General features: G+C 35.9%; 1 protein-coding gene across 3 annotated transcripts in view; it reads right to left on the bottom strand.

Annotated features, from left to right (window-relative positions):
- Positions 1-533: 533 nt before the first annotated feature.
- The window catches only part of ZNHIT6 (zinc finger HIT-type containing 6), a 62,390-nt gene continuing 39,031 nt past the window's right edge, over positions 534-23,892 (bottom strand). For 2 of the 3 annotated variants that reach the window (XM_004431566.3, XM_087448204.1), the window contains 4 exons: positions 23,542-23,622; positions 21,323-21,400; positions 4,573-4,697; positions 534-721 (listed from right to left, as the gene is read on the bottom strand). In XM_004431566.3, the coding sequence (XP_004431623.2) occupies positions 681-721; positions 4,573-4,697; positions 21,323-21,400; positions 23,542-23,622 (325 nt within the window). In that variant the 3' untranslated portion in view covers positions 534-680. The remainder of the gene's footprint in view (positions 722-4,572; positions 4,698-21,322; positions 21,401-23,541; positions 23,623-23,892) is intronic. The other variant, XM_087448213.1, reaches the window with a different exon arrangement.

Here is a 23,892-nt window from a genome sequence, read left to right as displayed (position 1 = left end):
TGCAAATGGGATGAAAGGCACAGAATTCATAATAAGACACAGCTCACTGTGTGAACAAGGAGAGCCAAATTCATGAGCACTGATGGTTCCAACAACAATGTGGAGCTGCTGATTTTCTGAACTGAATCTGAGAAATAGTAAACAGTATTTATTCAGCCTTTACACATGCTATCGTAACTAGATGCTACCCACGTATAAAAGACCCATTCAGTCATCCCAAGAGGATAGGTTACATAGAAACCCCAAAGACAAGAATGGGCAACTGATGGATCAGTGCTCCTGTGGCTAGAAGGTGCATCGCATGGCCTTTATGTTTAAAGAGAATGCCAACTTTGTGGCTAACACAGGTGATCCCTGGGTTTGGTCTTGCATCAAACTAACGAAGTTTTCAGCCTATAGAGTCAAGCATATTAAAAGCCAGGGCCTAATTAAAATAAGCACTATACCAATGAGGTGCAAAAAAGGGGCTGTTAATAGGAATAAGGGCCTTACACGTCAATACAAGACGCTAGAAAATACATCCTTCTCAAAAAAAAGTTTTAGATTGTTTAATTACTTTTCAGAGAAACAAAAAAATTCCAACCACCCACTAATAATACCCCAATCACCCAATAGCTAGTCAATGCATAGTCCTCTGCATTTGTCTGGGAATTTTCGCCTTCTTCATCCAGAAGAAGTGCTCAATTTTCATTGCCAATGTTCTTGGTAGATTCACTTTTCGCTGAAAAAAATAAGTAAACATATGGTCAAGTGTTTATACTGTTTCTGTTTAGCCTGTTCTGTTTTTCCCTCTTCTCTCTTCCCCTCTGATGCATACCAACAGCACTGCTCACGGGGAGAGACAAACCATGTCATGTTCCAAGCAGCTGGGATATACAATTCTGGCCACAATAAATAGAGAAATGATGTCTGAAAGTGGCAATTATATTTTGTGAGGTAACATCCTTCCTGACTCTGTGGAAGACTTGGGAATGGTCACTTCACAGTGTGGTTATGATTCCATCCTCGTACCATTGAATAGATCACTATTATCACATAGGCTGGCCAAGTGTGGTTGGAATAAATTTTTCCATGATTTTTTTAAAATTTAAAATTGAGGGTCAGTATATGTTGAGTGAATGTGGGCTGACAGAAGACTAGCTAATCGCCATCTCCTTCCTTTCACAGGAAAGAAGACTCAGAGCAGAAATGGAGCTCCTTTAAAGGAGCTGACTTGACTAGAGCAAGCAAGACTGATTCACTCACCAAACTGAGAGTTCATTGAGGATAGAGACTAGACCTTTCTTCCCTATATCTATCCCCCACAGTGTGGCATGTTTGCTGAATCAATATAAATGCAAATCACTCTATCTTTTAGGTTTTTTTTAACCATTAACCATCAATAGACCAGAGTAACTGGTCTATTTATTTCTTTGTATAGTGAAGCTAAAAGGAAATAATATATAAAAACACTATGAAAATTAAGGTATTACACATTATTATTGCTTGAGGCTTATAGGCGTTTATCTCTATTATATAGATAAGGAAAATAGCTCAGAGAGGCAGAGTGAATGCTCAAGGGCCCACAGCTAATAAGAGCTGATGCTAGAACCATAAACTTGGATCTTGCCTCATATTCCAATTGCCAAATTCCTTGGGGTTTGCTGATGGTACCTAGATTTAAGATTGTACCAGCAATCAAACTGGTGTTTACTAAATCCTTTTTGTGAGTAAGGCATTGACATAGGTTCTATCCAAGGTATGGTCCAGATTTCTGTGGAATTTTATAAACTCTAGCAGAGTACTTTAAGTGTCTCCATGGTATTACAAATTAGTTGTTTTCTCCTCTGGCTTTCTCCGTACTTGACGCAAACTCTATTACAGCACCTACTACACTATAAAGTTCACATGTGTGTTCTTGTGCCGGAGATCCATCCCCAAACCCCAACCCCGCTCTTTCACACATACACTGAAAAAGAAGGGAAGAAAAGGAGGGGTAAGCAGGAATGAAGCAAGGAGAGAGGGACAGAGAATGGATGAAAGAGGCCCAACAAGAGACTGATGTATGAGAAGCTGCTACGCCAGATATTTTCACTAATTCAAGTAATCAATTTTGGGTTGGATTCCTTCTCAAAAGGCAGAGGCATTTTCTAATTCTGAGTTATCTTAGAATAGAGAAATACATTTTGCTGATATTCTTCAATTATTGGGGCCTTGTACTATTTGGCATTGCAGTTTGGGGAAAACTTTTCCCTTTCTTTGCTTACTGAAGTTGCCGAGTTTTCTTCTTTTAATAGAGTTCCATTCTTTTTTCCTTAGACTGAAATGCAGCATGCTTTTACCAAGTCATTTAAATCTACTAGCTAACTTTGGCCAACAAGGGCCTGTGAACCAAGTTAATAGCATTCTCAGCACTTCTCACTGGACTGACAGAAGATGGGTGATCAGCACTCTCCATCTCCACTCTGGTGGGCTACCTTAACTGCTTAACCTTCTACAGCCAACCATTCTCATTCCTTAAAAAGCAAACAAAGCTTACTTATTGCCCACCAATATAGGCAGAGTTCTAAAAAAATAAATTATGGCAATCTACAATCATAAGCATTATACCAACCAGCAAGTGTGGAAATGACTGAATCCCTGCCTAGAAACACATTTTCCCCAAACGAGAAGAGAGACACCTTGTGCTATGAACTCAAGATCAAAACCCAACTTTTCTGCCTCTGGAGAGAGAAAGAATTTCAACGCTTTCCAAAGAAAATGCCCTGTTCTTATATAACCTTCCTCCCACATTAAGGGACTACCCTGTAGAATATCCAATGCTGTAAGAATGTACAAAGAAACAGACACCTTGAAGTGCTTACACAAAGAAATGCCTGGACAGGAAGAGCTAGCATTATTTTTAAAGTGTGTGTATCTATGACGTGACAACACTGCCTGGTCCTTAAAACCCTGCCAGGTCCTCCTGGGTTCTTTGCTACAGCAGTTCTCCATGATCCTCTATCCTGAAAGCACGAGTCTCCTGTGTTTCCTGTAAATAAGTCACACATCATATACTCACCAAAAAAATAGCCAATTCTACTTAATAAGGTTCCAAGTACACCACAAAAGTGGCCTTTTCTTTTTGCTTCGTTACAGGAAGCTTACTTCAATGTGCATTCCTAAACAAGGTGAAAGAGGAGCTGTGTGTGCTGTTTATTTACACAGACGATGTTTGCCCTGGCTAGTAACCCACATTACTAAACAACTTTCCCTGAAACCAACATTTAGAGAGAGAGCTACGTGAACTGCATTAAGGAAAAAGTAAGGTTTTACACGGCTTTAAAAAAAAAAGTGAAACTGGTCATTTAAAACTGCAATTTCTAATTTAAGTTGAGAAAATAAAATCAGATATTCTCAAATTGTGAAAAATATAAAATCAAGAATTAAAGATTTAGAGGTCTATTATTGATTATTAGAAACTCCTGTTTGCTAGTTAAAAATCTAATTTCAAATTGTGGCACTGACAAAATTTCGGCCACTTGGAAAAAAAAATTTCTATTAACTTTTGCCAAGGAAAAAAAACTATTATACACATGTACAGAGAATACCTTACAAGAAAGGTTACTGCCTATTACAGTCTATAAAACTGGTATAACCTGAACCACATATTTCAAATGATATTATTTTTTTTAAAAAAAGAAAGAGTTCAATACAATCCAAGGATTCTATGGTCCTCTGGAGTTCGTTACAATGAAACTCGGCCTGTACCCATGATCCTTAGCTGAAACTGGTAGCTAATGGTCTTGAGTTCAGGTGAGTAATCTCTCTCCTTTTTTAAAAGTAGTTTCTGAATTTTATTCATCTTCTAGAATCTGCATTCAGGAACACAATTAGCTTACTTTAATCAGTAGTTGCAAATACGGATAAGTCATTTTATACACTAAACTTTTACACATACCATTTCCAGTTCTAATACTTCCTCCCAACTCCATTCCTCACCACAGAGGGAAAAGTATCTACTTTTAAAGATTCACTAAAATGCCAAGAAATATAGCCAAGGAAACAAAATCAAAGAAAATAAAACCAGTGGGTTTAAAAAAAGGAGATAACGGGGCAAGGCAATAGCACTAGCTTATTCTAAATGCAGTCCAAATTTTAAACATAATGGTCCTTGCATCATTATCCCTTTCCATAAGGTAGGATACTAAAAATGTTTTGTAATCCCTCATTTTAAGAATCTGTAGAGTTTTAACTAGAGAGTAAATTTACCTGATCATGGATAGACTGTTACTTATAAAGACTATTAGCTTAAAGAAAGACAAAAACACACAGAACTCCAATAAGGCAAACAATGTCCTTTTATAGCCAGATATTCAAACTGATGCATTCATTTAAAATTGATATTATAAGCTTACATGCTCTCAAACAGGCCAGAAGCAGCAGCCCATTCATTTGGTTCTTCATAAGTATTAACTGTAGCTATAGAGTAAATTCAGTTAAGTGTGTAAATACAGTAGGAAAACACATACATAAAGAAATAAAGACAGTCATGTAATTGCTTCTGTTTCACTACAGTTATTCTAAGCGTTACAGGAACAAATATACACTTACCTTGGTGAAGAATTTTCATGTCTTTACTGGATTCTTTTAATACCACATGTAATGTTGGGTACTCAATGATCACTTTGTTCCTCAAATTGTCAAGAAGGCTTTTGTAAGGATCCAGTTCATAATAGCTTATAATAAAAAGTAAAACAAAAATAAACAAAAACACCCTTAATATTCAAAATTACTCATAAATAAAATATATCAGAGTCCCTTGCCATTAAAAATTTTTAAACAATGATGAAATTAATTCAGTAGTTATTTCTCTATAATACAGTAAGTTTAATACCTCTAAGAAAACCAGGTAAAAGAGTTATTATTATAAAGGTTCTAAGCTAAACCAAAAGCATATCAAATAATTTGATATTAGGAAAGCTCTAGAACAAGTTATTTGTTTTCACGTCAAGTAAAGAATAAAGACTAACCTTTATATAATACCTATGTTTAATGTGTCATGAACTTTTCTTGGATAAAACAATGACCAGCTGAAAATTCAAATTGCTCAGATATATTTAGTTTGAGACTTACAAGAAAAACAAACAACAATCCCATGATAAATAATTTCTAGTAATACATGGTGGTTAAATAACCTGGCTACAAAATACCGTTGTAAAAAGTTAATTCTAATTATAAATAGTTTCCATAAATGTATATTGCCATACAATTAAATTTGGCCTTCCTGTATTTTGAAATTCTAAAAAAACAGGTGTGGACTTCTGAATGAGGCAAAAAGCACAAAATTTAAGACATTTGGAGTTTATCACTCATGGTATCATGACATAGCTGTCAAATGTGTCATAGGTAATTAGATGATAATATTCCTTAAGGTATGAAATTCTCAACTCATTACTTAAAAAAAAAAAATTGGAGTTGACTAAAGATGCATTCCTCTAACATTCCTCCCTTGCTTGCTTTCTGGGGTAGGAGAGAAAGGGGTGGAATTTCAGCTAGCTCACTAGGAGTTGCATATGGGAATGTGTTGGCACGTGAATATCATGTTATGTCAAAAAGGAAGAAGTTGAGAACATGTCCACCAGCGTAGTGCAGAAGTTCTTCAACTTTTTTTCTCCCTCTCCACCAATGACACATGATATTCACATGCAAAACACACATCCCAAGGGATTCCCAGCCTGACAGCTGTAACTCCATCCTTTTCCCTCCCACTCAAGAAACCACACTGGAATACAAATGATCAAGAGTGAGGTTATCATCGGGATGCATCTGAATCTGCTGTAATTTTAAGAGTAAATCATTCACAAACTTCAGTATCTCTTAATTAGCAACAAATTATTTGCACTGTAACTCGAAGCTGACTGAGACATGCAGTGCGCTTATTAAGAACTCCTGGTGTAGTGATTTCTCTGTATTCTAAGTTTGTCCCATGCAATAGTTTTCAAATAAGGGAAAATAGAAGTGCTTAACAAAATGCAAAGCCAAGCCTGCTATAAAAATTGATTTCTTTTTAAGAAGTAGGTGACAAGTGAAAGAACAAACATAAAACCAAAACTTTACTTATGTTTGTCTGACCACACATCCCACCCCTAGAATTAAATTTTTCATTTTAGAATCACAGAAAATTTTTTATATTGAAAAGAAACTTGAAATGCAAAATACTCAGTTTTCCTAAACCAGCCACCCTAGTGCCCATAGGCCATAGAACACATACATTCTTTTCCCTGTGTAATGTAATACAGATGTGCTTACAATACTTTAAAAGTGGTTCCAGCATTCAAGGATTAAATGCTTCACATCTTTTAAACATTATTTCCCTTTGAAATAAGCAGTACTTATAAAAAAGTTAGCAGTAATCATATGAAACAGAAAAAAGGGATTGAATTAGATATTATAAAATACAAAGTGGATGTAACAATTTTTCTTAGGAGAAAACAAGATGAATTCTCAAATAGGAACTTTTCAAGTAGTATCCTACAAACACTTGCAGTAACATATCTTCTGTGCATTTTAACTGAATCATAAGCCTTCTATTAAGAGACATTTCCCAAATAAGGAAATGTTTTCTACTTATTTCAGTTTTTGGAAAATAATTTTCAGTGTATACCTCATGTTTTAGGCATTTTACTTCTTTTTATAATATTAAATATTCATTAGGCTTCTCTAGATTTCCAAAGCTGAAACAATTAAAAAAAAAAGAATTCTTCAAAAGCCATATGGTAACCAGAGCCTAATGTTATCACTTATACAGTATAAAATATGTTCCCAGAAGAGGAACATTTAGAGATACTTAAAAATTACCCTGTAGTAAGTTATACATTATTTCAATCTTAAAACTATAATGATTACACTTGTTTACTTAAAAAAAACAAATTGGTCCCTATTTTGCCAAGCAGGCACTGTACAAAGCACTTGGGATGCAAAGATTTATAAGAGTTTACAATGAATTATTTTTAAAAAATTTTATTCAAATGAAATGAAAATCTGGTATGTTGTGTGGTTTTGATTAGAACCACCGAATTTTATTTAGTGTTTACCCTAAAAAGTTGCAAACTTCTAATCACGGCAATATTGCTTTCAGCGTCAGTAAGCTTCTAGGCCTCAGCTTTCTAGTCTGTTAAAGAGGTCAGACTTCACTAGATAATCTTTTAGCTGAAATTCTGAATTTCTTTGGTTTTTCTAACTAGTGGTTCCTCTTAGTCTACCATTAATATTTGTCTGTGATTAAAAAGTAAATTATGTAAACTGTTTATAAAGAAGGGCTATCAAACACATACGGGGTAACATTTTGAGGAGCTGGTGTTTAGTTAAATGAAGCAGTAACTTGCAGTGGTTGCTTCGGTTTGGAGTCGAACACTAAAGTCCTGGCTCCATCACTCACTGATCTATGATCCTGGACAAGTTACTCAATTTCTCTAATCCCTAGTTTCCATGCTTAAATGGAGATAATGACAGTATCACTTCAAGAGTTACTGTGAGGGCTAAAGGATAAAACACAGAAACTGTCAGCTCATTTCCTTAAGCCATGAACACAGTTTTATATTTGTATTTACCTAAAATAATAACACATTCTTACAGAAACTTGAGTTCAGGATAAAGTCATTGAACTTCTTTAGTAACAAACAATGGCACTGATTACATAAGCACTGAAACACGTATTTGCCTTGTTTATGCATTTTGCATTTTAAATGTAGTCTTACAACTTTCAGTATAACCTTCAAACCATTATTTTATATCACATTTACTTCTGAGAGGTTAAAAGTACTTTGAATGTTTCTGTTTCCATTATCCCGAGGCAAGTTGTTGAGTCCAGCTTGGCATTGCCTAAAACATTTAGGCTTTAGCTCCTTTGCAAGCCATTAAATCAGTGAATCCTAAGGGACAGCTTTATCTTTTAGAAATTTTCGTGAACTCTGGTATTCTCATTAGTAGAATGACTTTGTTACCATAAGAAAAACTACATAGGTTTGGAAGAATTAAGATACCAACATTTGTCTTTTACCCTCAGGGACCCTCTCAGACATTTCCTCTTGTTATTTCACTTGCTTACCCTCAGAGGCTGGGTAGCTGACCCTGCTCCAGGCAGCCTCACAGGGGCAGTATAAGGGCAGCATGGTTCAGCAGGCTGAACAGGTGTTACAGTGATTGACATTATATAAATAAAAGTTGTCTTGATACTCAAGGGTATGCTTTTAATCTTGGCTCTGTTACTAACTTTCAAAGAAACAGGCCAAGTTCTTGAACTTCTTTCTTTGCGCTTTATTAGCAAATTAGGCTTTTTTTTTTTAAACCTCTCAACTCAAAAGGAGACAGAGGATTTAAAAAAAAAAATCACAAACCACTTTATTTCCCATCTGATCACTGACACTCCCTAGGATCATCTCCCTTTCCACCCCCTAAAACACACTGACACTAAGTTTGCATCTTCTCCAAATTTAATAATCTAATAGCGGTCCCTAGGCTACAAAATTTTTCCACTATAAAATAAGGTCACTGTATGAAGTGATCACCAAGATCCCTCCAGCTCTAAAATTCTACAAGTTTTGATATCCATCTGCCAAAGGCAGCACTTAACCTATATTCTTAATAGTTGTATTTATTTCTCAATCCAGGTTTCTGGGTTAAAAGTGCAACTAAGTGATTCCAAATGTACAAAGTTGAATCTTTGGCTGTTTAAAATCATTAATCTTAATATAAATTAGTTTATTGTCATCTGATAGCTAAATATTTTTTTTTTTTTTTAGGACAGGTTTTATTTTATTTTTTTGTGAGGAAGATCAGCCCTGAGCTAACATCCATGCCAATCCTCCTCTTTTTGCTGAGGAAGACTCGCCCTGAGCTAACATCCATGCCAGTCTTCCTCCACTTTTTACGTGGGATGCCGCCACAGCATGGCCTGACAAGCGGTGCATTGGTGCGCACCCGGGAGCCGAACCTGGGCGGCCAGCAGCGGAGCGCGCGTGCTTAACCGCTATGCCACAGGGCCAGCCCCTAAATATTTTTAAAGTATGGCATAACTGAATTTACTAAGGTTCCTGAATCAATTATAAACTAAATATTTTATATTCAGACTTATCAAAATCCTTTAAAATAACACAAACTTAAAAGAACTAAATTTATTTTAATAGAGTAGAAAGAGAATGGATTAAGTGAACAAACTGGCTTTCAAAATCCAAATGAAAAGGAAGAATTCAGATTGTTAATGAAGACCTAGAATAGGAGGAAAAAAAGATACATAAACTCAAACTAAAACATATAAAACCAAATTAAGCATAGGGTCAGATAGTTTTAACTCATCTGTTTAAAAGAAAAAGGTATTATCTAAAATTTCTCCCAGTAATACTCCTGTGTGACAATTTTTGCAGCTCATACCATCCAAGTCACAGTAGAAACAGATCTTGTCAAAGTAAATTTTTTCTTACCGAATCTTAGTTTTCATATTAAAAAAAATACAGTAATTGAGTTGGTGGTTTGCTGCACTTTGTTTTTGGACTTCTATGTATCCATGTAAACGAGGGCTACACACGCTTGACATGTGGCAGCAGTCATGCTTTAGGTGGTGCAGACACAGGCCTCCAATCAGAAAGTTCAACAGTTCAGAACTGCACTGGTAAATGATCCCAGTCTAAGCTATGGATATGGTGAAATAAAATGACCAATTATACATTTTAAAACATGCTTTAATGAGGGCTCTCCAAGGCTTTTACGAGTTCTAGATGCCATTTGTTTAGCCCTTTCTTATCCTCACTGCTAAATGCAACTACTTTTAAATCCAGAGGCTTGGGTTCCAGTCTTATCACTAGTCCGCACGAGCTGTGACTCCTCAAGAGTACTCAGTTTTCCTCATCAGTATAACGATGGAAAGGATATCTATTCATCAGCTAGCTTGTAAAGATGAAATGTAATAGGTGAAAATGTTTCTGAAGTAAAACTTGCCAAACAAGTAACAGTAATAAGATTTTATACTCCAAAGGTAATTTTAGCACCTCTAGTAGGGAAATGACATACTTGTCAGGAATTATGTTCATGATCTATGATGAGACTAGTTAGTAGGAAAAGCAAGAGCTTTGTAGACAAACAGACCTGTGTCCAAATCCTGGCTTTGTAATTGTAACTTAGTTTCTTTGGGTGAGTCAATTTCTCAGAGCCCAAGATTCCTATCTTGTAGAGAGTTTATATGTACTTCACTAGAATTAATGCATGTGAAAACACTGTAAGCACAGTGCCTGGAATTTATTCATCAATTAATTTCTCAAATATTTATTTAGTGTCTATCATGTACAGGTAGTCTGCTAGGTAATGAAAGTTCATAAAAATAAACCCAAAAGTTTATTGGAGGTGCCAGTCAAATAAATAACTATCACATTTCATTGAGACAAGTGTCATGATAGAAATCTAAAGCTAAGTAGATTCTCAATAACATTCTCTCCTATTCCTTATCTACCTCCAAATGCTCTTTCAGGCTACAGAGTGCCTTCAATATCTAGGCACTTCATTTGCTAACCCTAGCTCCTCCACTCCTCAATTGGTTCTTAAAATCTCTCCTCCTCCATGGATTTTCTCCTAATATATTAGGGAATTTTAATTAGCTTTACTCTTAACAAAACATGTTTCCTCTGGTGTTAAAATAAATGCAAGAGTCTGATTAGTATAGACTCTTACATCTTCAATCTTTATTAGGAAGTATCACTTTGCAAAATATGATAAGGTTCCTCAGAGAAACTTGCTCCAAGGTTAACTTTATTTCATGAATTAACTACACCACAGAACTATATTATTTTAGAGTTGGCAAGAACTTCCCCTAGTCTTTTTTGTCTTGCAGGTGAAGGCATTGAAACCTTGAGAAGTTAAGTATCTTACTCAGGGTCATTCAAAGAGAGGCAGAGCTGAGACTACTAGAAAGCAGATCTTTTGAGTTCCTTCACTTAACTGTTTGCTTGTTTGCTTATTCCTCACTCCACACATATTTACTAAGGGTCTACCACGTACCAGACACTGTTCTAGGCATGGGGAAGACACTGGTGAACTATCAGGTATTCACTAAAGGGGAAAAGATGAAGCCTTTCTAGGAAAAAAGTATACGTGCAAGGCAGACAGAGTCAGGAATAACCCAGTTGTCTAGGACTGAATGGAGAGTGGATATGGGAATACACACAGAATTCATACAGGTTTTTTTTTTTTTTAATTTTTTTTGTGAGGAAGATCAGCCCTGAGCTAACATCCATGCTAATCCTCCTCTTTTTGCTGAGGAAGACCGGCTCTGAGCTAACATCTATTGCCAATCCTCCTCCTTTTTTTTTTTCCCCCAAAGCCCCAGTAGATAGTTGTAGGTCATAGTTGCACATCCTTCTAGTTGCTGTATGTGGGACGCAGCCTCAGCATGGTCGGAGAAGCCGTGCCTCGGTGCGCGCCCGGGATCCAAACCCGGGCCGCTGGTAGCTGAGTGTGCGCACTTAACCGCTAAGCCACGGGGCCGGCCCAGAATTCATCCAGTTTTGGTATTTATAAAAAATTACAGTGACAGGTCTGGTTGGAGAGGAGGCTGAAGCTCTTTGGCCAAAATGAAATATCTGAATCACCTAGAAATTTCCATTAATCATGTCATTGTTCCCTCTGAAAAGTATATAAAGTTGGTTACAATTTATTATATAACACAACTAGAATGGATAAATTTAGCAGATTAACATCAGGTTGAAAGTTAAAATATATTACCCAAGTTTTTAAAGAAAACTCTCATTTTATATTTCACATAATTCCCTTAACAAATAATCAAAAGAGTACATATTTGAAATGAGATCATCACTATGGAAACTGTAGGCTTATAATCTGCTAAGAATTTGACCATCATATCACTTATCTACTCTTCAGTACAGCCTCTCAAATTAAAATTCTCAAGTTCACAGCTACTGAAACTTCAATAGTTATGTTTGCATCTGTCCTGTAAACACCTACCCAGCTGTGCCAACTAGCTGAGCTTCAGCTTCCCTAGAGCTCAGTTTACAATTCTTATCATGAAACTGCTTCAAGCAGAATGCCACACATGAAACCCATTCCACCACTGGACATATCTCCAAAATGATAAAAATATTTAGGACTCTGCTCTACATATTTCCTTTGTGTGTGTGGAAATTCTTCAGGTTGATTCTAAAATGTCTAGTCCTCAAATGATCCCTTGCTTCCTTTGTTCTAGAGTCTAGATCCAAAATGTGGCCAAAGGTTAATACCATTTAGCGCATGTACTCATCCTGATCCTGATTTCACTTTGAAAAATAATCAACTGGGGCCGGCCCCGTGGCTTAGTGGTTAAGCGCGCGCGCTCCGCTGCTGGCGGCCCGGGTTCGGATCCCGGGCGCACACCGACGCACTGCTTCTCCGGCCATGCTGAGGCCGCGTCCCACGTACAGAAACTAGAAGGATGTGCAGCTATGACATACAACTATCTACTGGAGCTTTGGGGGGAAAAATAAATAAATAATAATAATAAAAAAAATACAAAAATAATCAACAATCCTAAAAAGGTATAACAAAGAACCAGGGATGAGTTTCACATAATCCAAGAACATGTATTATGGCAGTTGATGGCACTGAGAGGCACGTGCTATTTTGCAAAGAACATACCAAGGCTTGGTATGCAGGCAGGCCTAGGTTTGGATCTAGGTTCCACTATTTAATGGTTACAAAGCCAAAGGCAGGGCTATCTATGCAATTATAATATATTTAAAACATATAATGTAACATAATAATAATGTATATAAAATGCTTAACAGTGTACCTAAAAAATAGTAGGAGGCACTCAATAAGAGGTTGTCATTAATACTTATTATGTTCCATAAAGACATCTATTGGCCTCTAGATTTAATTTTGATTTTAACTCACCCTTGAAGCAAATATTTTTTGTGTCTTTTGGAAAACTTATTCAGGGTCTTCACACTTTTTGCTTATACATAACTTAAAATAATTTTGGAAAGCAATGATATTTTTGTATATTTTTAAACAGACATCTAAAATATAATTTAAAATCTTTACTCACAAGTTTAAATAGATGTCAAGAACATAATTTATGATGTAGTCTAAATATTGATGATTTTAAATGAAACTGTTACATCACTCTTAAGTAAACTCACTACAATCTAAATACCATGGCAATTTAATACCAATATCATCCATTTAAAAAATATATGAACAAGCTCTTCCTTAATAGAAATCTTACATGGTTTCCTTTTCTCCTTGAACTTGTATTTCCATTCTAATTCTCCACAGAATTTTATCCTAAATAATAATACATTTATGCTTGAAACTCTTCTACTGATTACCTTCATACTTCTCTGTAACAAAATAAATATGTAAGCTAAAAATGCAATTTTATTACCTGTGACCTTAAGGCTTTAAATGTTAAAATTTTTTCTGGGGGCCGGCCCTGCGGTGCGAGGGAGTAAGTGTGCACGCTCCGCTGCAGCAGCCCGGGGTTCGCCGGTTCGGATCCCCGGCGTGCACCAACGCACCGCTTGTTAAACCATGCTGTGGCAGCGTCCCATATAAAGTAGAAGAAGATAGGCACGGATGTTAGCCCAGGGCCAGTCTTCCTCAGCAAAAAAAAAAAAAAAAGAAGGATGGCATTGGATATTAGCTCAGGGCTGGTCCTCCTCACACAAAAAGAAAAAAAATAAATAAATTAACGTTAAAATTTTTCTGGATTGAATATTTATTAGTATAAAATTGATCAAAACACAAACACATTACAAACACTCAAAGTAAAATTTTATTGAGAATGCAACTCTTAACGTGATGGGCAAGCCCTGATGACAGCATCTTCTACTACATGCAAGGTTGTTTACTATTGATTCTTAGATTAAGTGATTTTCCTCCATTTATCTCTGCAGTACTCATCAACAGAACCAAATTCCAAAAGGAAAACATGACCAAGTTTAAGTAATCTCATCTAGAGAGCACACTGCTGTTATTCACTAATCCTTCGTTATTTTCAAGGGATCTAACTAAAATAACTCTGGCTATTCACATATGACAAGGCATCTGCAAGTAGTTAATGCTGTTCTTAGAAATTCTGGAATTCCTTTAATGTTCTCTGATAAAATCCTAACTTTTAACATACATATTATAAATTTCCTGTTTACAATATCTTCAAAGTATATTTTTGAATCATTGTCTGTAAGCGTGAAACAAGATCATTTAATTTTCCATTTCTAATTCAATTAGGCAAGGGTACCAACTAATACCTTTAAGGTCGTAAAAATTTGATTCAAAAAATTAATCCTAATATCAAACGACATATTTCTTTTATACAACTTCAACAACTCAACTGAATAAACATCTACCAAATACTTATTATACAGAAAACATGTTAGACACTGTATGGGATCCAAAAATGTCATCAAAGAGTTTACCACCCTGGCCAGTGTTTCTCTAAGTGTGGTCTCAGGAGGCAGAGACTGTAAAAAATGCAGGTTTCTGGGTCCTACGTAAGAATGACTAAACCAGAACCTCTGAGGGTGAGCTGGAAATCTACATTTTCAACAACTGTCCTAGAGGATTATGATAGACACTGAAGTCTGAGAAGCACTGTTCTGATAAAGGAAGAAATACAGGTTAAATAATCAGGTGGGGAGATGTTTATGGTAAGGGAGAATACTTGGCCAGTAGGGGTATGTGCTGTGTGAAAAGCCAGGAGGGATCTGTTAGGACTATGAATGAGGCAGACAAGAGACCAGGCTCTTAGAATCAACTAGGGCTGAGGGTTGGTGTCTTGCAAGCAGAGCTAAGTCTAGGAAGTCAGAATCTGAGCAAGTAACATGAAGTGGGAGGTCAGCTCTGCTGTTAGGGAGTAGAGGGTCTTTGCTTGCTGGTGGTGGGTGTTAGTGAAAGCCAAAAAGAGGTCAGGGTCTCACTTGAGGCCTTTACATAGGCAAAATCCATTTTTCAGAAAGGCATAGGAAAAAGTATCTTACCTCCTAACTTCACTGTAAATGATTTTTAAATATTTCATGTTACAGGTCCAAAGAAAGTAAAGTAGCCTTAGTTTTTATTTAAAAAACATCCTCTCAGCATGGAAATAAAATCTTCCAAGAGAAACAGCTCATACTTTTGCTGGTTGCTTTTCAAAAAAAAAAAAAAGTTCCAAAATTATTAACTACAACCAGCACAGTAGGAAACAACTAATAGAATCCGTACAAGTACAATGGGGTAGTACCCCAAGAAGAGTAATAATCTTCTGTGATGTTCATTAAATCAAAGCCTAGATAATGCTTTACTTTGGCTTGGGTTTAAACTCTAAATTCTTGGCTTTATATGCCAATCTTTGGAAGCAGAGTGAAGGCAACTGGTATGTGCTTCCATCAAAAAATGACAAATCTGGAGTACATAGCTACTGTAGCATTTACCACATATCTATTTTCCCTCCTAGACTGTGAGCTCCTTGAGGGCTAGTCTTTTAGATGTCTGTGTATCCCTAGGGCTTAGCACTGTGCTGGCACATGGAAGGGGCTCAACGAATATTAAGTGAATAAATGAAAAATACAGACTTGACCCATCTTAACTCACTGATACTTTAGGTCAAGTTCATATATCAAAAAGCTTGTCTTCTGAACAGGTGCTACTTTTTCTGAAGGAATTTTAAATTATACTGGGCAGTTGTTATAATCTCTCTCTCATTTTGTATATTGAAAAATACTGTATATATACATTTTGTATATATGACCGATAAAAAAAATCCTTTAGAGCAGGGATTGGCAAACTATGGTCAGCAGGCCAAATCCAGCCCACCATCTGTTTTTGTAAATCAAGTCTTACTGGAACACAGTCATATCCATTCATTTATGTATTGTCTATAGTTGCTTATACACTGCAATGGCAGAGTTGACAATTGCAACCCACAAAGCCAAAAATACTTACTCTCTGGCCATTTACAGAAAAGTTGTTCAAGCCCTGCCTTAGAGCATTAAAGTGGTATCAACACCTAGCACATAGCAGGCACACATACATTTAACTGAATTAATACACTACTTATTAAAAAATTAAGACTGAATTCCTACTATGGGAAAGTCACTGACTCAGCACTGCAGGCAACATAAGGATGAAGATGCCTAAGGCAGTCACTGTCTTCAAAAGGGAGTTTATCATCATATGGGATAAATTTTATTGGGATAAAATATAAGACAAGATTGCAAAAACCTATGAGAAGTACAAAACATTTTTTGAGGCTCAAAGGATAAGGAAATTACATCTAGTTGAGGGGAAGGGATAGCCTCCACAGTAGACAATGATAAACAATAGTCTACTTAGAAGAATGGAGAGGAGTAAACATACAGAAGACTCATTACGGAGGCCAACCATGTAAGGCAAGGTGGCAAAGGAGAAGTGAAAGATGGCTCTAAGATCTTATGTCTTGCTTACTAGAAGAATGACAGCACCAATAACAAGGAATGAGTATCAACATTTGTTGACTGTTACTAGATGCCAGGAACATAATCAGCCCATTTAATCCTCATTTAAAACAAAACACACAAATCAGGAAGAAATGGATGTGGTGTGATGAGATCTAGACATGCTGAGTTTAAGATTTAACGAGCTGTGTAAGCGAAGATAGCTGCAAACCAGGATTTGGAGCTTGGGAGAAAGGTTGAAAATATATCTAGATTTGGGAGTCGTTTATACAGAAATAACAGTTGACAACATCTTAAATAAACAAGCTCTTGAAGCTTCATATTCTTCCAATATCTCATTTATGTCAAAAGAAATGTAAACAAACATGATTGGGTATCTGCCCCCTTGTGGTTAGTAGCAAGTGGCCTGTTGGGAGTATAGCTAATACCGAACTTACAGTACTGCCCAAAAGTATAACAAATCATTTGGCTGAAAGAAGTTATTATTTAAAAAAAGTAACGCATAATACACTAAACTGCCAGCCATATGGAACTTTTTGTTTTAAACAGATTTCCTCTTTTACTAAGAAAGTAATCTCTAGGATTAAAACAATAACAAAAACTCCTATATTCTAATTGAGTCAATTCAGCAAGATGATGACCTGAATGTTGCAACTCGTAATACATGAATAATAAATATTTACTGAGAGTGCTTTGCTGCTATGTGCCAGGTACTGTGCTAAGTAGATGACATGCATTATCTCAAAGTAATCTTCACAACAATGCAATATCGTTTCTGTCTTGATCCCCACTTTCAGATGGGAAAACAGAGGTTTAGTAATTTTCCAAGGTCTGTATCAAATTTCTAACATTTTGACTTTACAGAAAATCTACTTTGATGTAGGTTTTTGGATAAAAGCAAAAAGGTTATTTTGGAACATCTCATAATTTGGGTTAGGTTTCAGAAGCAGTGATTTAATAAATTTAGTATTTGTAATGGTGAGACTTTTGGTCTATGAAGTCTAGTCTGGAACTTCTTAAAGTAAAATAAGGTCTACTTCTCCACAGATTATGTATTCTAGAAGAAGGATAATATTACTATTTCTTATGAAATATGATATAATTTCATTCTGAAGGGATCCTAATAATAAAGTATTAGTATAGAAAGTCCATCCTTTTTGAAAATAATGTTCTAAAAAACGACGCCACTTCTGTTTGAAACTCAATGTGCCCTAAGCCTCTCCAGTCTCCAGGCCTTACCTCCATCTCTCAGAAAACAGATCCATGCCAGGAACCTCAGTCACCTTTGCTTCATGTCTGTTTCCCCCACTACTGTACCCTATTCATTCTTGTATGGTCATGCTCCACCTAACATTTCAGTCAACGATGGACCGTATATACAACAGTGGTCCCACAAGATTAGTACCACGTAGCCTAGGTGTGTGGTAGGCTATACCATCAAGGTTTGTATAAGTACACTCTACGATGTTTGCACGACGAAATCACCTAACAACACATTTCTCAGAATGTATCCCCATTGTTAAGTGACGCATGACTGTCTAAACCCCAATTTTTATTTATATGCCTAAAAGATTAAATGTGCCTAATTAATAGTTTTTAAGTAAATTTGGAAAGAATCATCCCACAACAAGCTTAAACCACATCTTTATCAAAACCAGGATCTTATATACACATCAAAGCAGAAAAGTAAACATAAAGAATAGAAAATGTATCTGACCTTCTTTATGGAAAATAAACGATTCCATTAATAAGTAAAATATAGGCCTATAATTTAATAGATGTGGAAAACTACACTTGAATGGACAATATCAAAGCTGACCGAATTCTAAATTCTTCAGTCAGTAATAACTTAAGTGAGCAGCAATATAATGACTGCCTCTGATAGTGCCTGACATTACCAACATAAGCTTTTCCGCTTTAAAACCACTCATTTACTTTCTGAGAATAGAAAGCTGGTAAGAAATGATGTGGCAGGAAAGTAAGTGCTAACACAAGCACTTACATGAATTCTCCTCCACTGGGTATGTAAGCTCCAGGAAAAGCTCATTTTCCTTAATGCTATCGCCCTAATGTCTAGAACAGTACCTGGACCATAGTGGGTACTAAGTGTTTGCTGAATGAATAAATGAATGTACTTAAGAAGCCATATTAGCTTTTATAAGAAGACAAATTCTAACCCTGTATTCTGGAAAGAAAACTCCCAAATAGATCAGGAGCAAATTCCTTAGGGTTAGACATGCATTCTATAATCACTGAAATCTAAAAATAAAAGTTGTGTATGGGCAAAGCTAAAACCTGGGAAACATTCAAGATTGCTCTAGTTGATCAGGTGTATCAGGAGACAATTGTCATAAACCCTCCAAGAATGGAAAACACAACCAGTGAAAATTGGCAATATCAAGTGTTTGGTAAAACGACTTAACTCTGAAGTTACTGGAATGCTGTAAATCGTAGGATACATTTAAAATCAAACAGCCACAAGTTTCTGCCTTCTAAGCACTTTTCAGGAAACAATAAAATTCTCCTATTTAGCATGCTTATCTTAAATTAGAAGCCTAACATTTTATAACCTGTAATAATCTTACTTAGATGTTCTCTGAATGTAATTTCCTTTAATAATATAACTGTATTAAGTATAAATCAAATCTTCTTAGACTATCTATGAATGCACTATCTGGAGAATACTTTGGTTTAAAAATCTTTAATTAAAAAAATAAAATAAAAATCTATTTCTAAATGAATCTCCATAGTATCTAATTTTATTCTTCGTGATTAGAAAATACTTATAAAACTGGGACGTTCTGTAGAAATTAGGATACCTATATCTCGAGGCTGACTTAACAATCAGAAATATAAGGATGTACCTTACTCCAGCTTGGGTCCACCTGCAGAATCAAAGCTACCTCAATTGGATTTTCTGACATTATTATTGCCTAAAAGTGACATCATCACTACTCAAAGTTAAATAGGGTGGCAATTTTTAAATCCAAAATTCCTGGACCTGGGTTGTAACCTTCCACTTCTTTGGTGGTATTTTCATATATCATTGGGTTCAAGTAAAAGACTCAAATTGGGAAATCTGGATGACAAGTTCTCTATATAGATAAGGTAAAGTCAAAGTACTTTTCATGTTACTCAGTCTGTCTCAGGTTTAGTATCAACATAGCCTATTGTAGCTATTCCTTAAAGTCAACACCACTCACCTTTTACTTTTTAATTAATCTATCATTCCTTCCCCTATAGGGATTAAGAAGGTTAACCCAAGGCCCAACTTTGGTCCCCTCTGAGTTCCTAAAGAAAGAACGTTATAAAATAAGAAAAAATAAAAGATCTTAAAGGAAATGAAGCACAGAGGAGTAGATGTCTAGAATTAGGTCATTGGACCTTCATTTCAGTGTACTTCTTTGACCTTTTTTAAGGTTCAGGTTTATCCTCTTTGTTAAAATAAACTTTACCAATTTGACTAGTATACTCCCGTGTTCTGGTCTCTATGTATCCTGATTTCTTTCTATGCAACTGCACGAAATGGTTTTCCCGACTGCTCCCCTCTGGAGCATATCATGCTGTAGGCATTTCTGCCACTCTCCTAGAAAACCCTGATCTGCTAGGACAAGCTAAGATCTCCATCCCTTTGCCTCTTCATGGATTTATAGAACACATTTCCAAGTTAAAAATGAATGCTATCTGGACCTAAACAGTCTGTCCTATATTATAAACTTCAAAATACTCAGTATCCTACATTTACCTTTTATCACATACAAGTTTGGTTTCCTTGAATTTTGGAGGAAGAGGATATTTGCCCAAGAGTCAAGTTTGACTGGCTTAGTGAGCTAGCACATTTCTTCATTGGTCACAGACTACTTTGCCTTGACTTAAAATGGAAATATAACAAACTTTCCCTTTCAGGTAATGGAGGAAATAAAAATGGAAACAACAAAGAAATAAAACAAAACCATAATGAACTAAAACAAAAACAAAAAAAGAAGAAAAACCCCAAAGCTTTTGTCAGCAGTTGCACCAAAATAATATAGGTTGCCTTCCTTAGCTTGGGTCAAGAAGTTTAATTGTCTGGCTAACAGATTAGGTAAATAAGGTGACCATGGTCAAGTTGATGCCCAAACTCACCAAAAAAGATATTTTTATTTAATTCTATAAAAGCAATCTGGTGTATCAAATACATACTTAATAATTTAAAAAACAGAATAAATAATCCAATTCATGCAATCATTAACATAGTAGCCACTGAATTTACTATCCATTGCAATTATTCAAGGTCAGATAAGTACATACAGAGGAAATGATGAGACAATCGGTTTTATTCTCCCTGCTGCATTTAAGAATAGAAATGTCCTGAACCAAGATGGATAGCACTTCTACTGTCTCCCTTCCACATTCCTTCTGGAACCATTTATATGTTATCCCTACACTGGCCATCTATGACAAGGAGTTGGCAAATGCTCAGAGTGGTGCAGAGTGTTAGAATGGCTGAACATGTCACTAGGTTATCAGGAGAAGGCTGGGAGAGCACATATTAGTTCCAAGGCCTAGAGAAGATGAGATGAGACAACTATCCAAAAAGCAACTTCACCTTTCATAAACACCCTCAGAGATGTTCTTTTAACAGGCTTATGAGACTGAATATTTTTTGAAACAAGATTAAACCGGGATTTTATGGGAAATCTTTTAGTCGCACATGATGTTATTTTAAAATATTCTAACCAGGGTGATTTTTCAGTTGAATTTATATTATGATAGTATATCATACTATATTATAAGTGTGATTATTTAAAAATTTTAATTTGAAAGTCATAGCAGTACAATAACTAGCTACTTAAGCTAATTAAGATACTGAGTTATATTACAGAATTAGAAAATATTTAAAGAAATGGGGAGGGAAGCAATTTTACCTTACTAAATTTTGCTGCATAGATTCAACCTTCATTAAAATTTGGACCCCAGTCTGAGAGCGAATGTAGGCTTTCAACCTGAAATAAAAATGTCATATTGAAGGAAGTAAAACTGATTTTTTGTATATATCAAGTGTCTATGGAAGACTAAGCATTTATGAGTAGCTAACGATACTTAAAATTCATCCATACAAACACAGAAAAGGGGTTAAAGATATTTTCTAATCAAGGATCTGAATTTTAAAAAATTACTTTTCTTCTCTCTGTGCAATTAAATATCTTAAATTAAAAAATATCTATTTCAGTAAATTAATCTTATTCACTCTTTAAAAATGTAGCCAATTTAGTGACAAGTATTTTGTCTTATTGCCAAATATATGACCAATGGTAACAACCGGATTATGAGGAATAAGAAGGAAAGAAACTCAACTATTGTAGCTGTCCCAAAGACACTGCTTGATATGTGACATGGATCTGTCTGGGCACTGTTCAGTCTGGGCACTACCTTTTATGAAAAGTAGAAAATGAGATTTAACCAGAAAATGAGATTTAACCAGAACTGGATCAGACATTTTAAAATCCACATAGTCTAAATTGTAAAACACTACGTTACTCTGGAACCAAACCAAGCTATTCATATCCCAGGCAGGTACCATCTGGGGAAAAGAAAGTCAACTGGGTTCCTGCCCAGGAACACTACTAATTCATACTTTAACAATAGTTTCCTTTTTTGAGCACTGCCTACTATGTGCTAGGCCCTGTACCAGGAACTTTATATATGCTATTTTTTTTTAGCTTTATAACAATGCTTTGCTGGTGTTGTTAGTGCCGTGGAGTCGATTCTGACTCCTAGCAACCCTGTGTATAGCAGAGTGGAACCCTGCCCAGTCTTTTTGCGCCATCCTCTCACCTGCTGGCACTTTACCAGACAATGCTCCACTGCTATTCATAGGATTTTTATGGCCAATTTTTTCAGAGATGGATGGCCAGGTCCTTCTTCCTAGTCTGTCTTAATCTGGAAGCTCTGCTGAAACCTGTCCACCACAGCTGACCCTGCTGGTACTTGAAATACCGATGGCATAGCTTTGAACGTCACAGCAACACACAGCCACCAAAGTATGACAACCAACAGATAGGTGGTGTGGTTCCCTGACCCGGAAATGAACCTGGACCATGGTGGTGAGAGTGTCCAATCTTAACCACTAGACCACAAGGGCTGGTTCATGACAACCCTATCTAGTAGATATCATTCTCATTTTACTGATGGAAAAAATTAAGGCCTGGAAGTTAAGTAACCTACTCCTGATCACATAGCTAATAAGGGACAGAGCTAGCTATTCTAACCCAGATATTCATGACTGAATCTTTCCACTATGCTAAGTTAACTATTTTTGTCCATGCTGTATTACTGTATTTCTGGACAGAAGCCAGAGTGTATTTTCCTTAGCTTTATGAAGACTGGGCTGAAATAGGATTTCCTGTCTTTAATAGTTACTTGGAAACTCTTAATTTTCAGAGTTTTGGGTTCAACTTGAAAGGCAGTTTAGTTTACGGGTTAAGAATACAGACTCTTAACTCTAGACTGCCTGGGTTTGAATCTAAGGTTCCCTGCTTATTAGCTAGATGAAGTCACTTAACCACTTTAAGGCTCAGTTTCCTCATCTGTAAAATGGGTATAATAGCAGTAATCTACCTTAAAGGGTTATTGTGATGTTTAAATGAATTAATACATTTATTATTATCTGCTTCAAAGAGGGTCTGGAACACAGTATAAACAGTAAGTGTTGGGCCGGCCCCGTGGCTTGGTGGTTAAGTGCGCACCCTCTGATGCTGGTGGCCTGGGTTCGGATCCTGGGCGCGTACTGAGGCACCACTTCTCCGTCCATCCTGAGGCCAGTCCCACATACAGCAACTAGAAGGATGTGCAGCTATGACATACAACTATCTACTGGGGCTTTGGGGGGAAAAAATAAATAAATAAAATCTTTCAAAAAAAAAAAAAAAAACAGTAAGTGTTAAGAATGGCTGTTACTACTATCGAAAAGCATCATTTCTGACTCCCAAAGCCTTAAGTAAACAAAGGAAACGGCACAGAAAGTAAACTGCACTGAGACATCACATTCTAATAAAGTCATGACTTTACATAATAAATATGTACATAACAAATACCTGAACATGTTTAATAATTTCCAAAAGCTACAAGATTTTTGAAAACATACCTTTGACGAATTACAGGATCAGACTTTTCAGGATCAATGTAAGGTCTTAGGATTTCATTAATAGTTTTATCATCTGGTACTCTTCCCAACAAAGAAAACAAAAACAAAAATAAAACATATTATTATTTATAATTTTCTACTAAAGGTGTTAACTTAGAATTACTAAATCTTGTGGCTTTTTTGTTTAAATAACTGAACAGAGACCTTTTATTTCACTCTTGGCAAAATATAACATCCTTTTAAGCAAAAATTACTTAGGAAAAAAAGCTCAAAAAGATTTCTTGGACACAGTTAACAAAATCTTAAAAAACAATATTTTAAAAAGCTCCCTATAAATCAATTATAAAAATA

This window comes from Ceratotherium simum, chromosome 2 (genome assembly GCF_057802395.1).
Source record: "Ceratotherium simum simum isolate JZ-2026a chromosome 2, ASM5780239v1, whole genome shotgun sequence".
Classification (NCBI taxonomy): Eukaryota; Metazoa; Chordata; class Mammalia; order Perissodactyla; family Rhinocerotidae; genus Ceratotherium; species Ceratotherium simum.
Note: the sequence above shows the minus strand (reverse complement) of the source record. Positions and strands in the feature narration are given on the sequence as shown.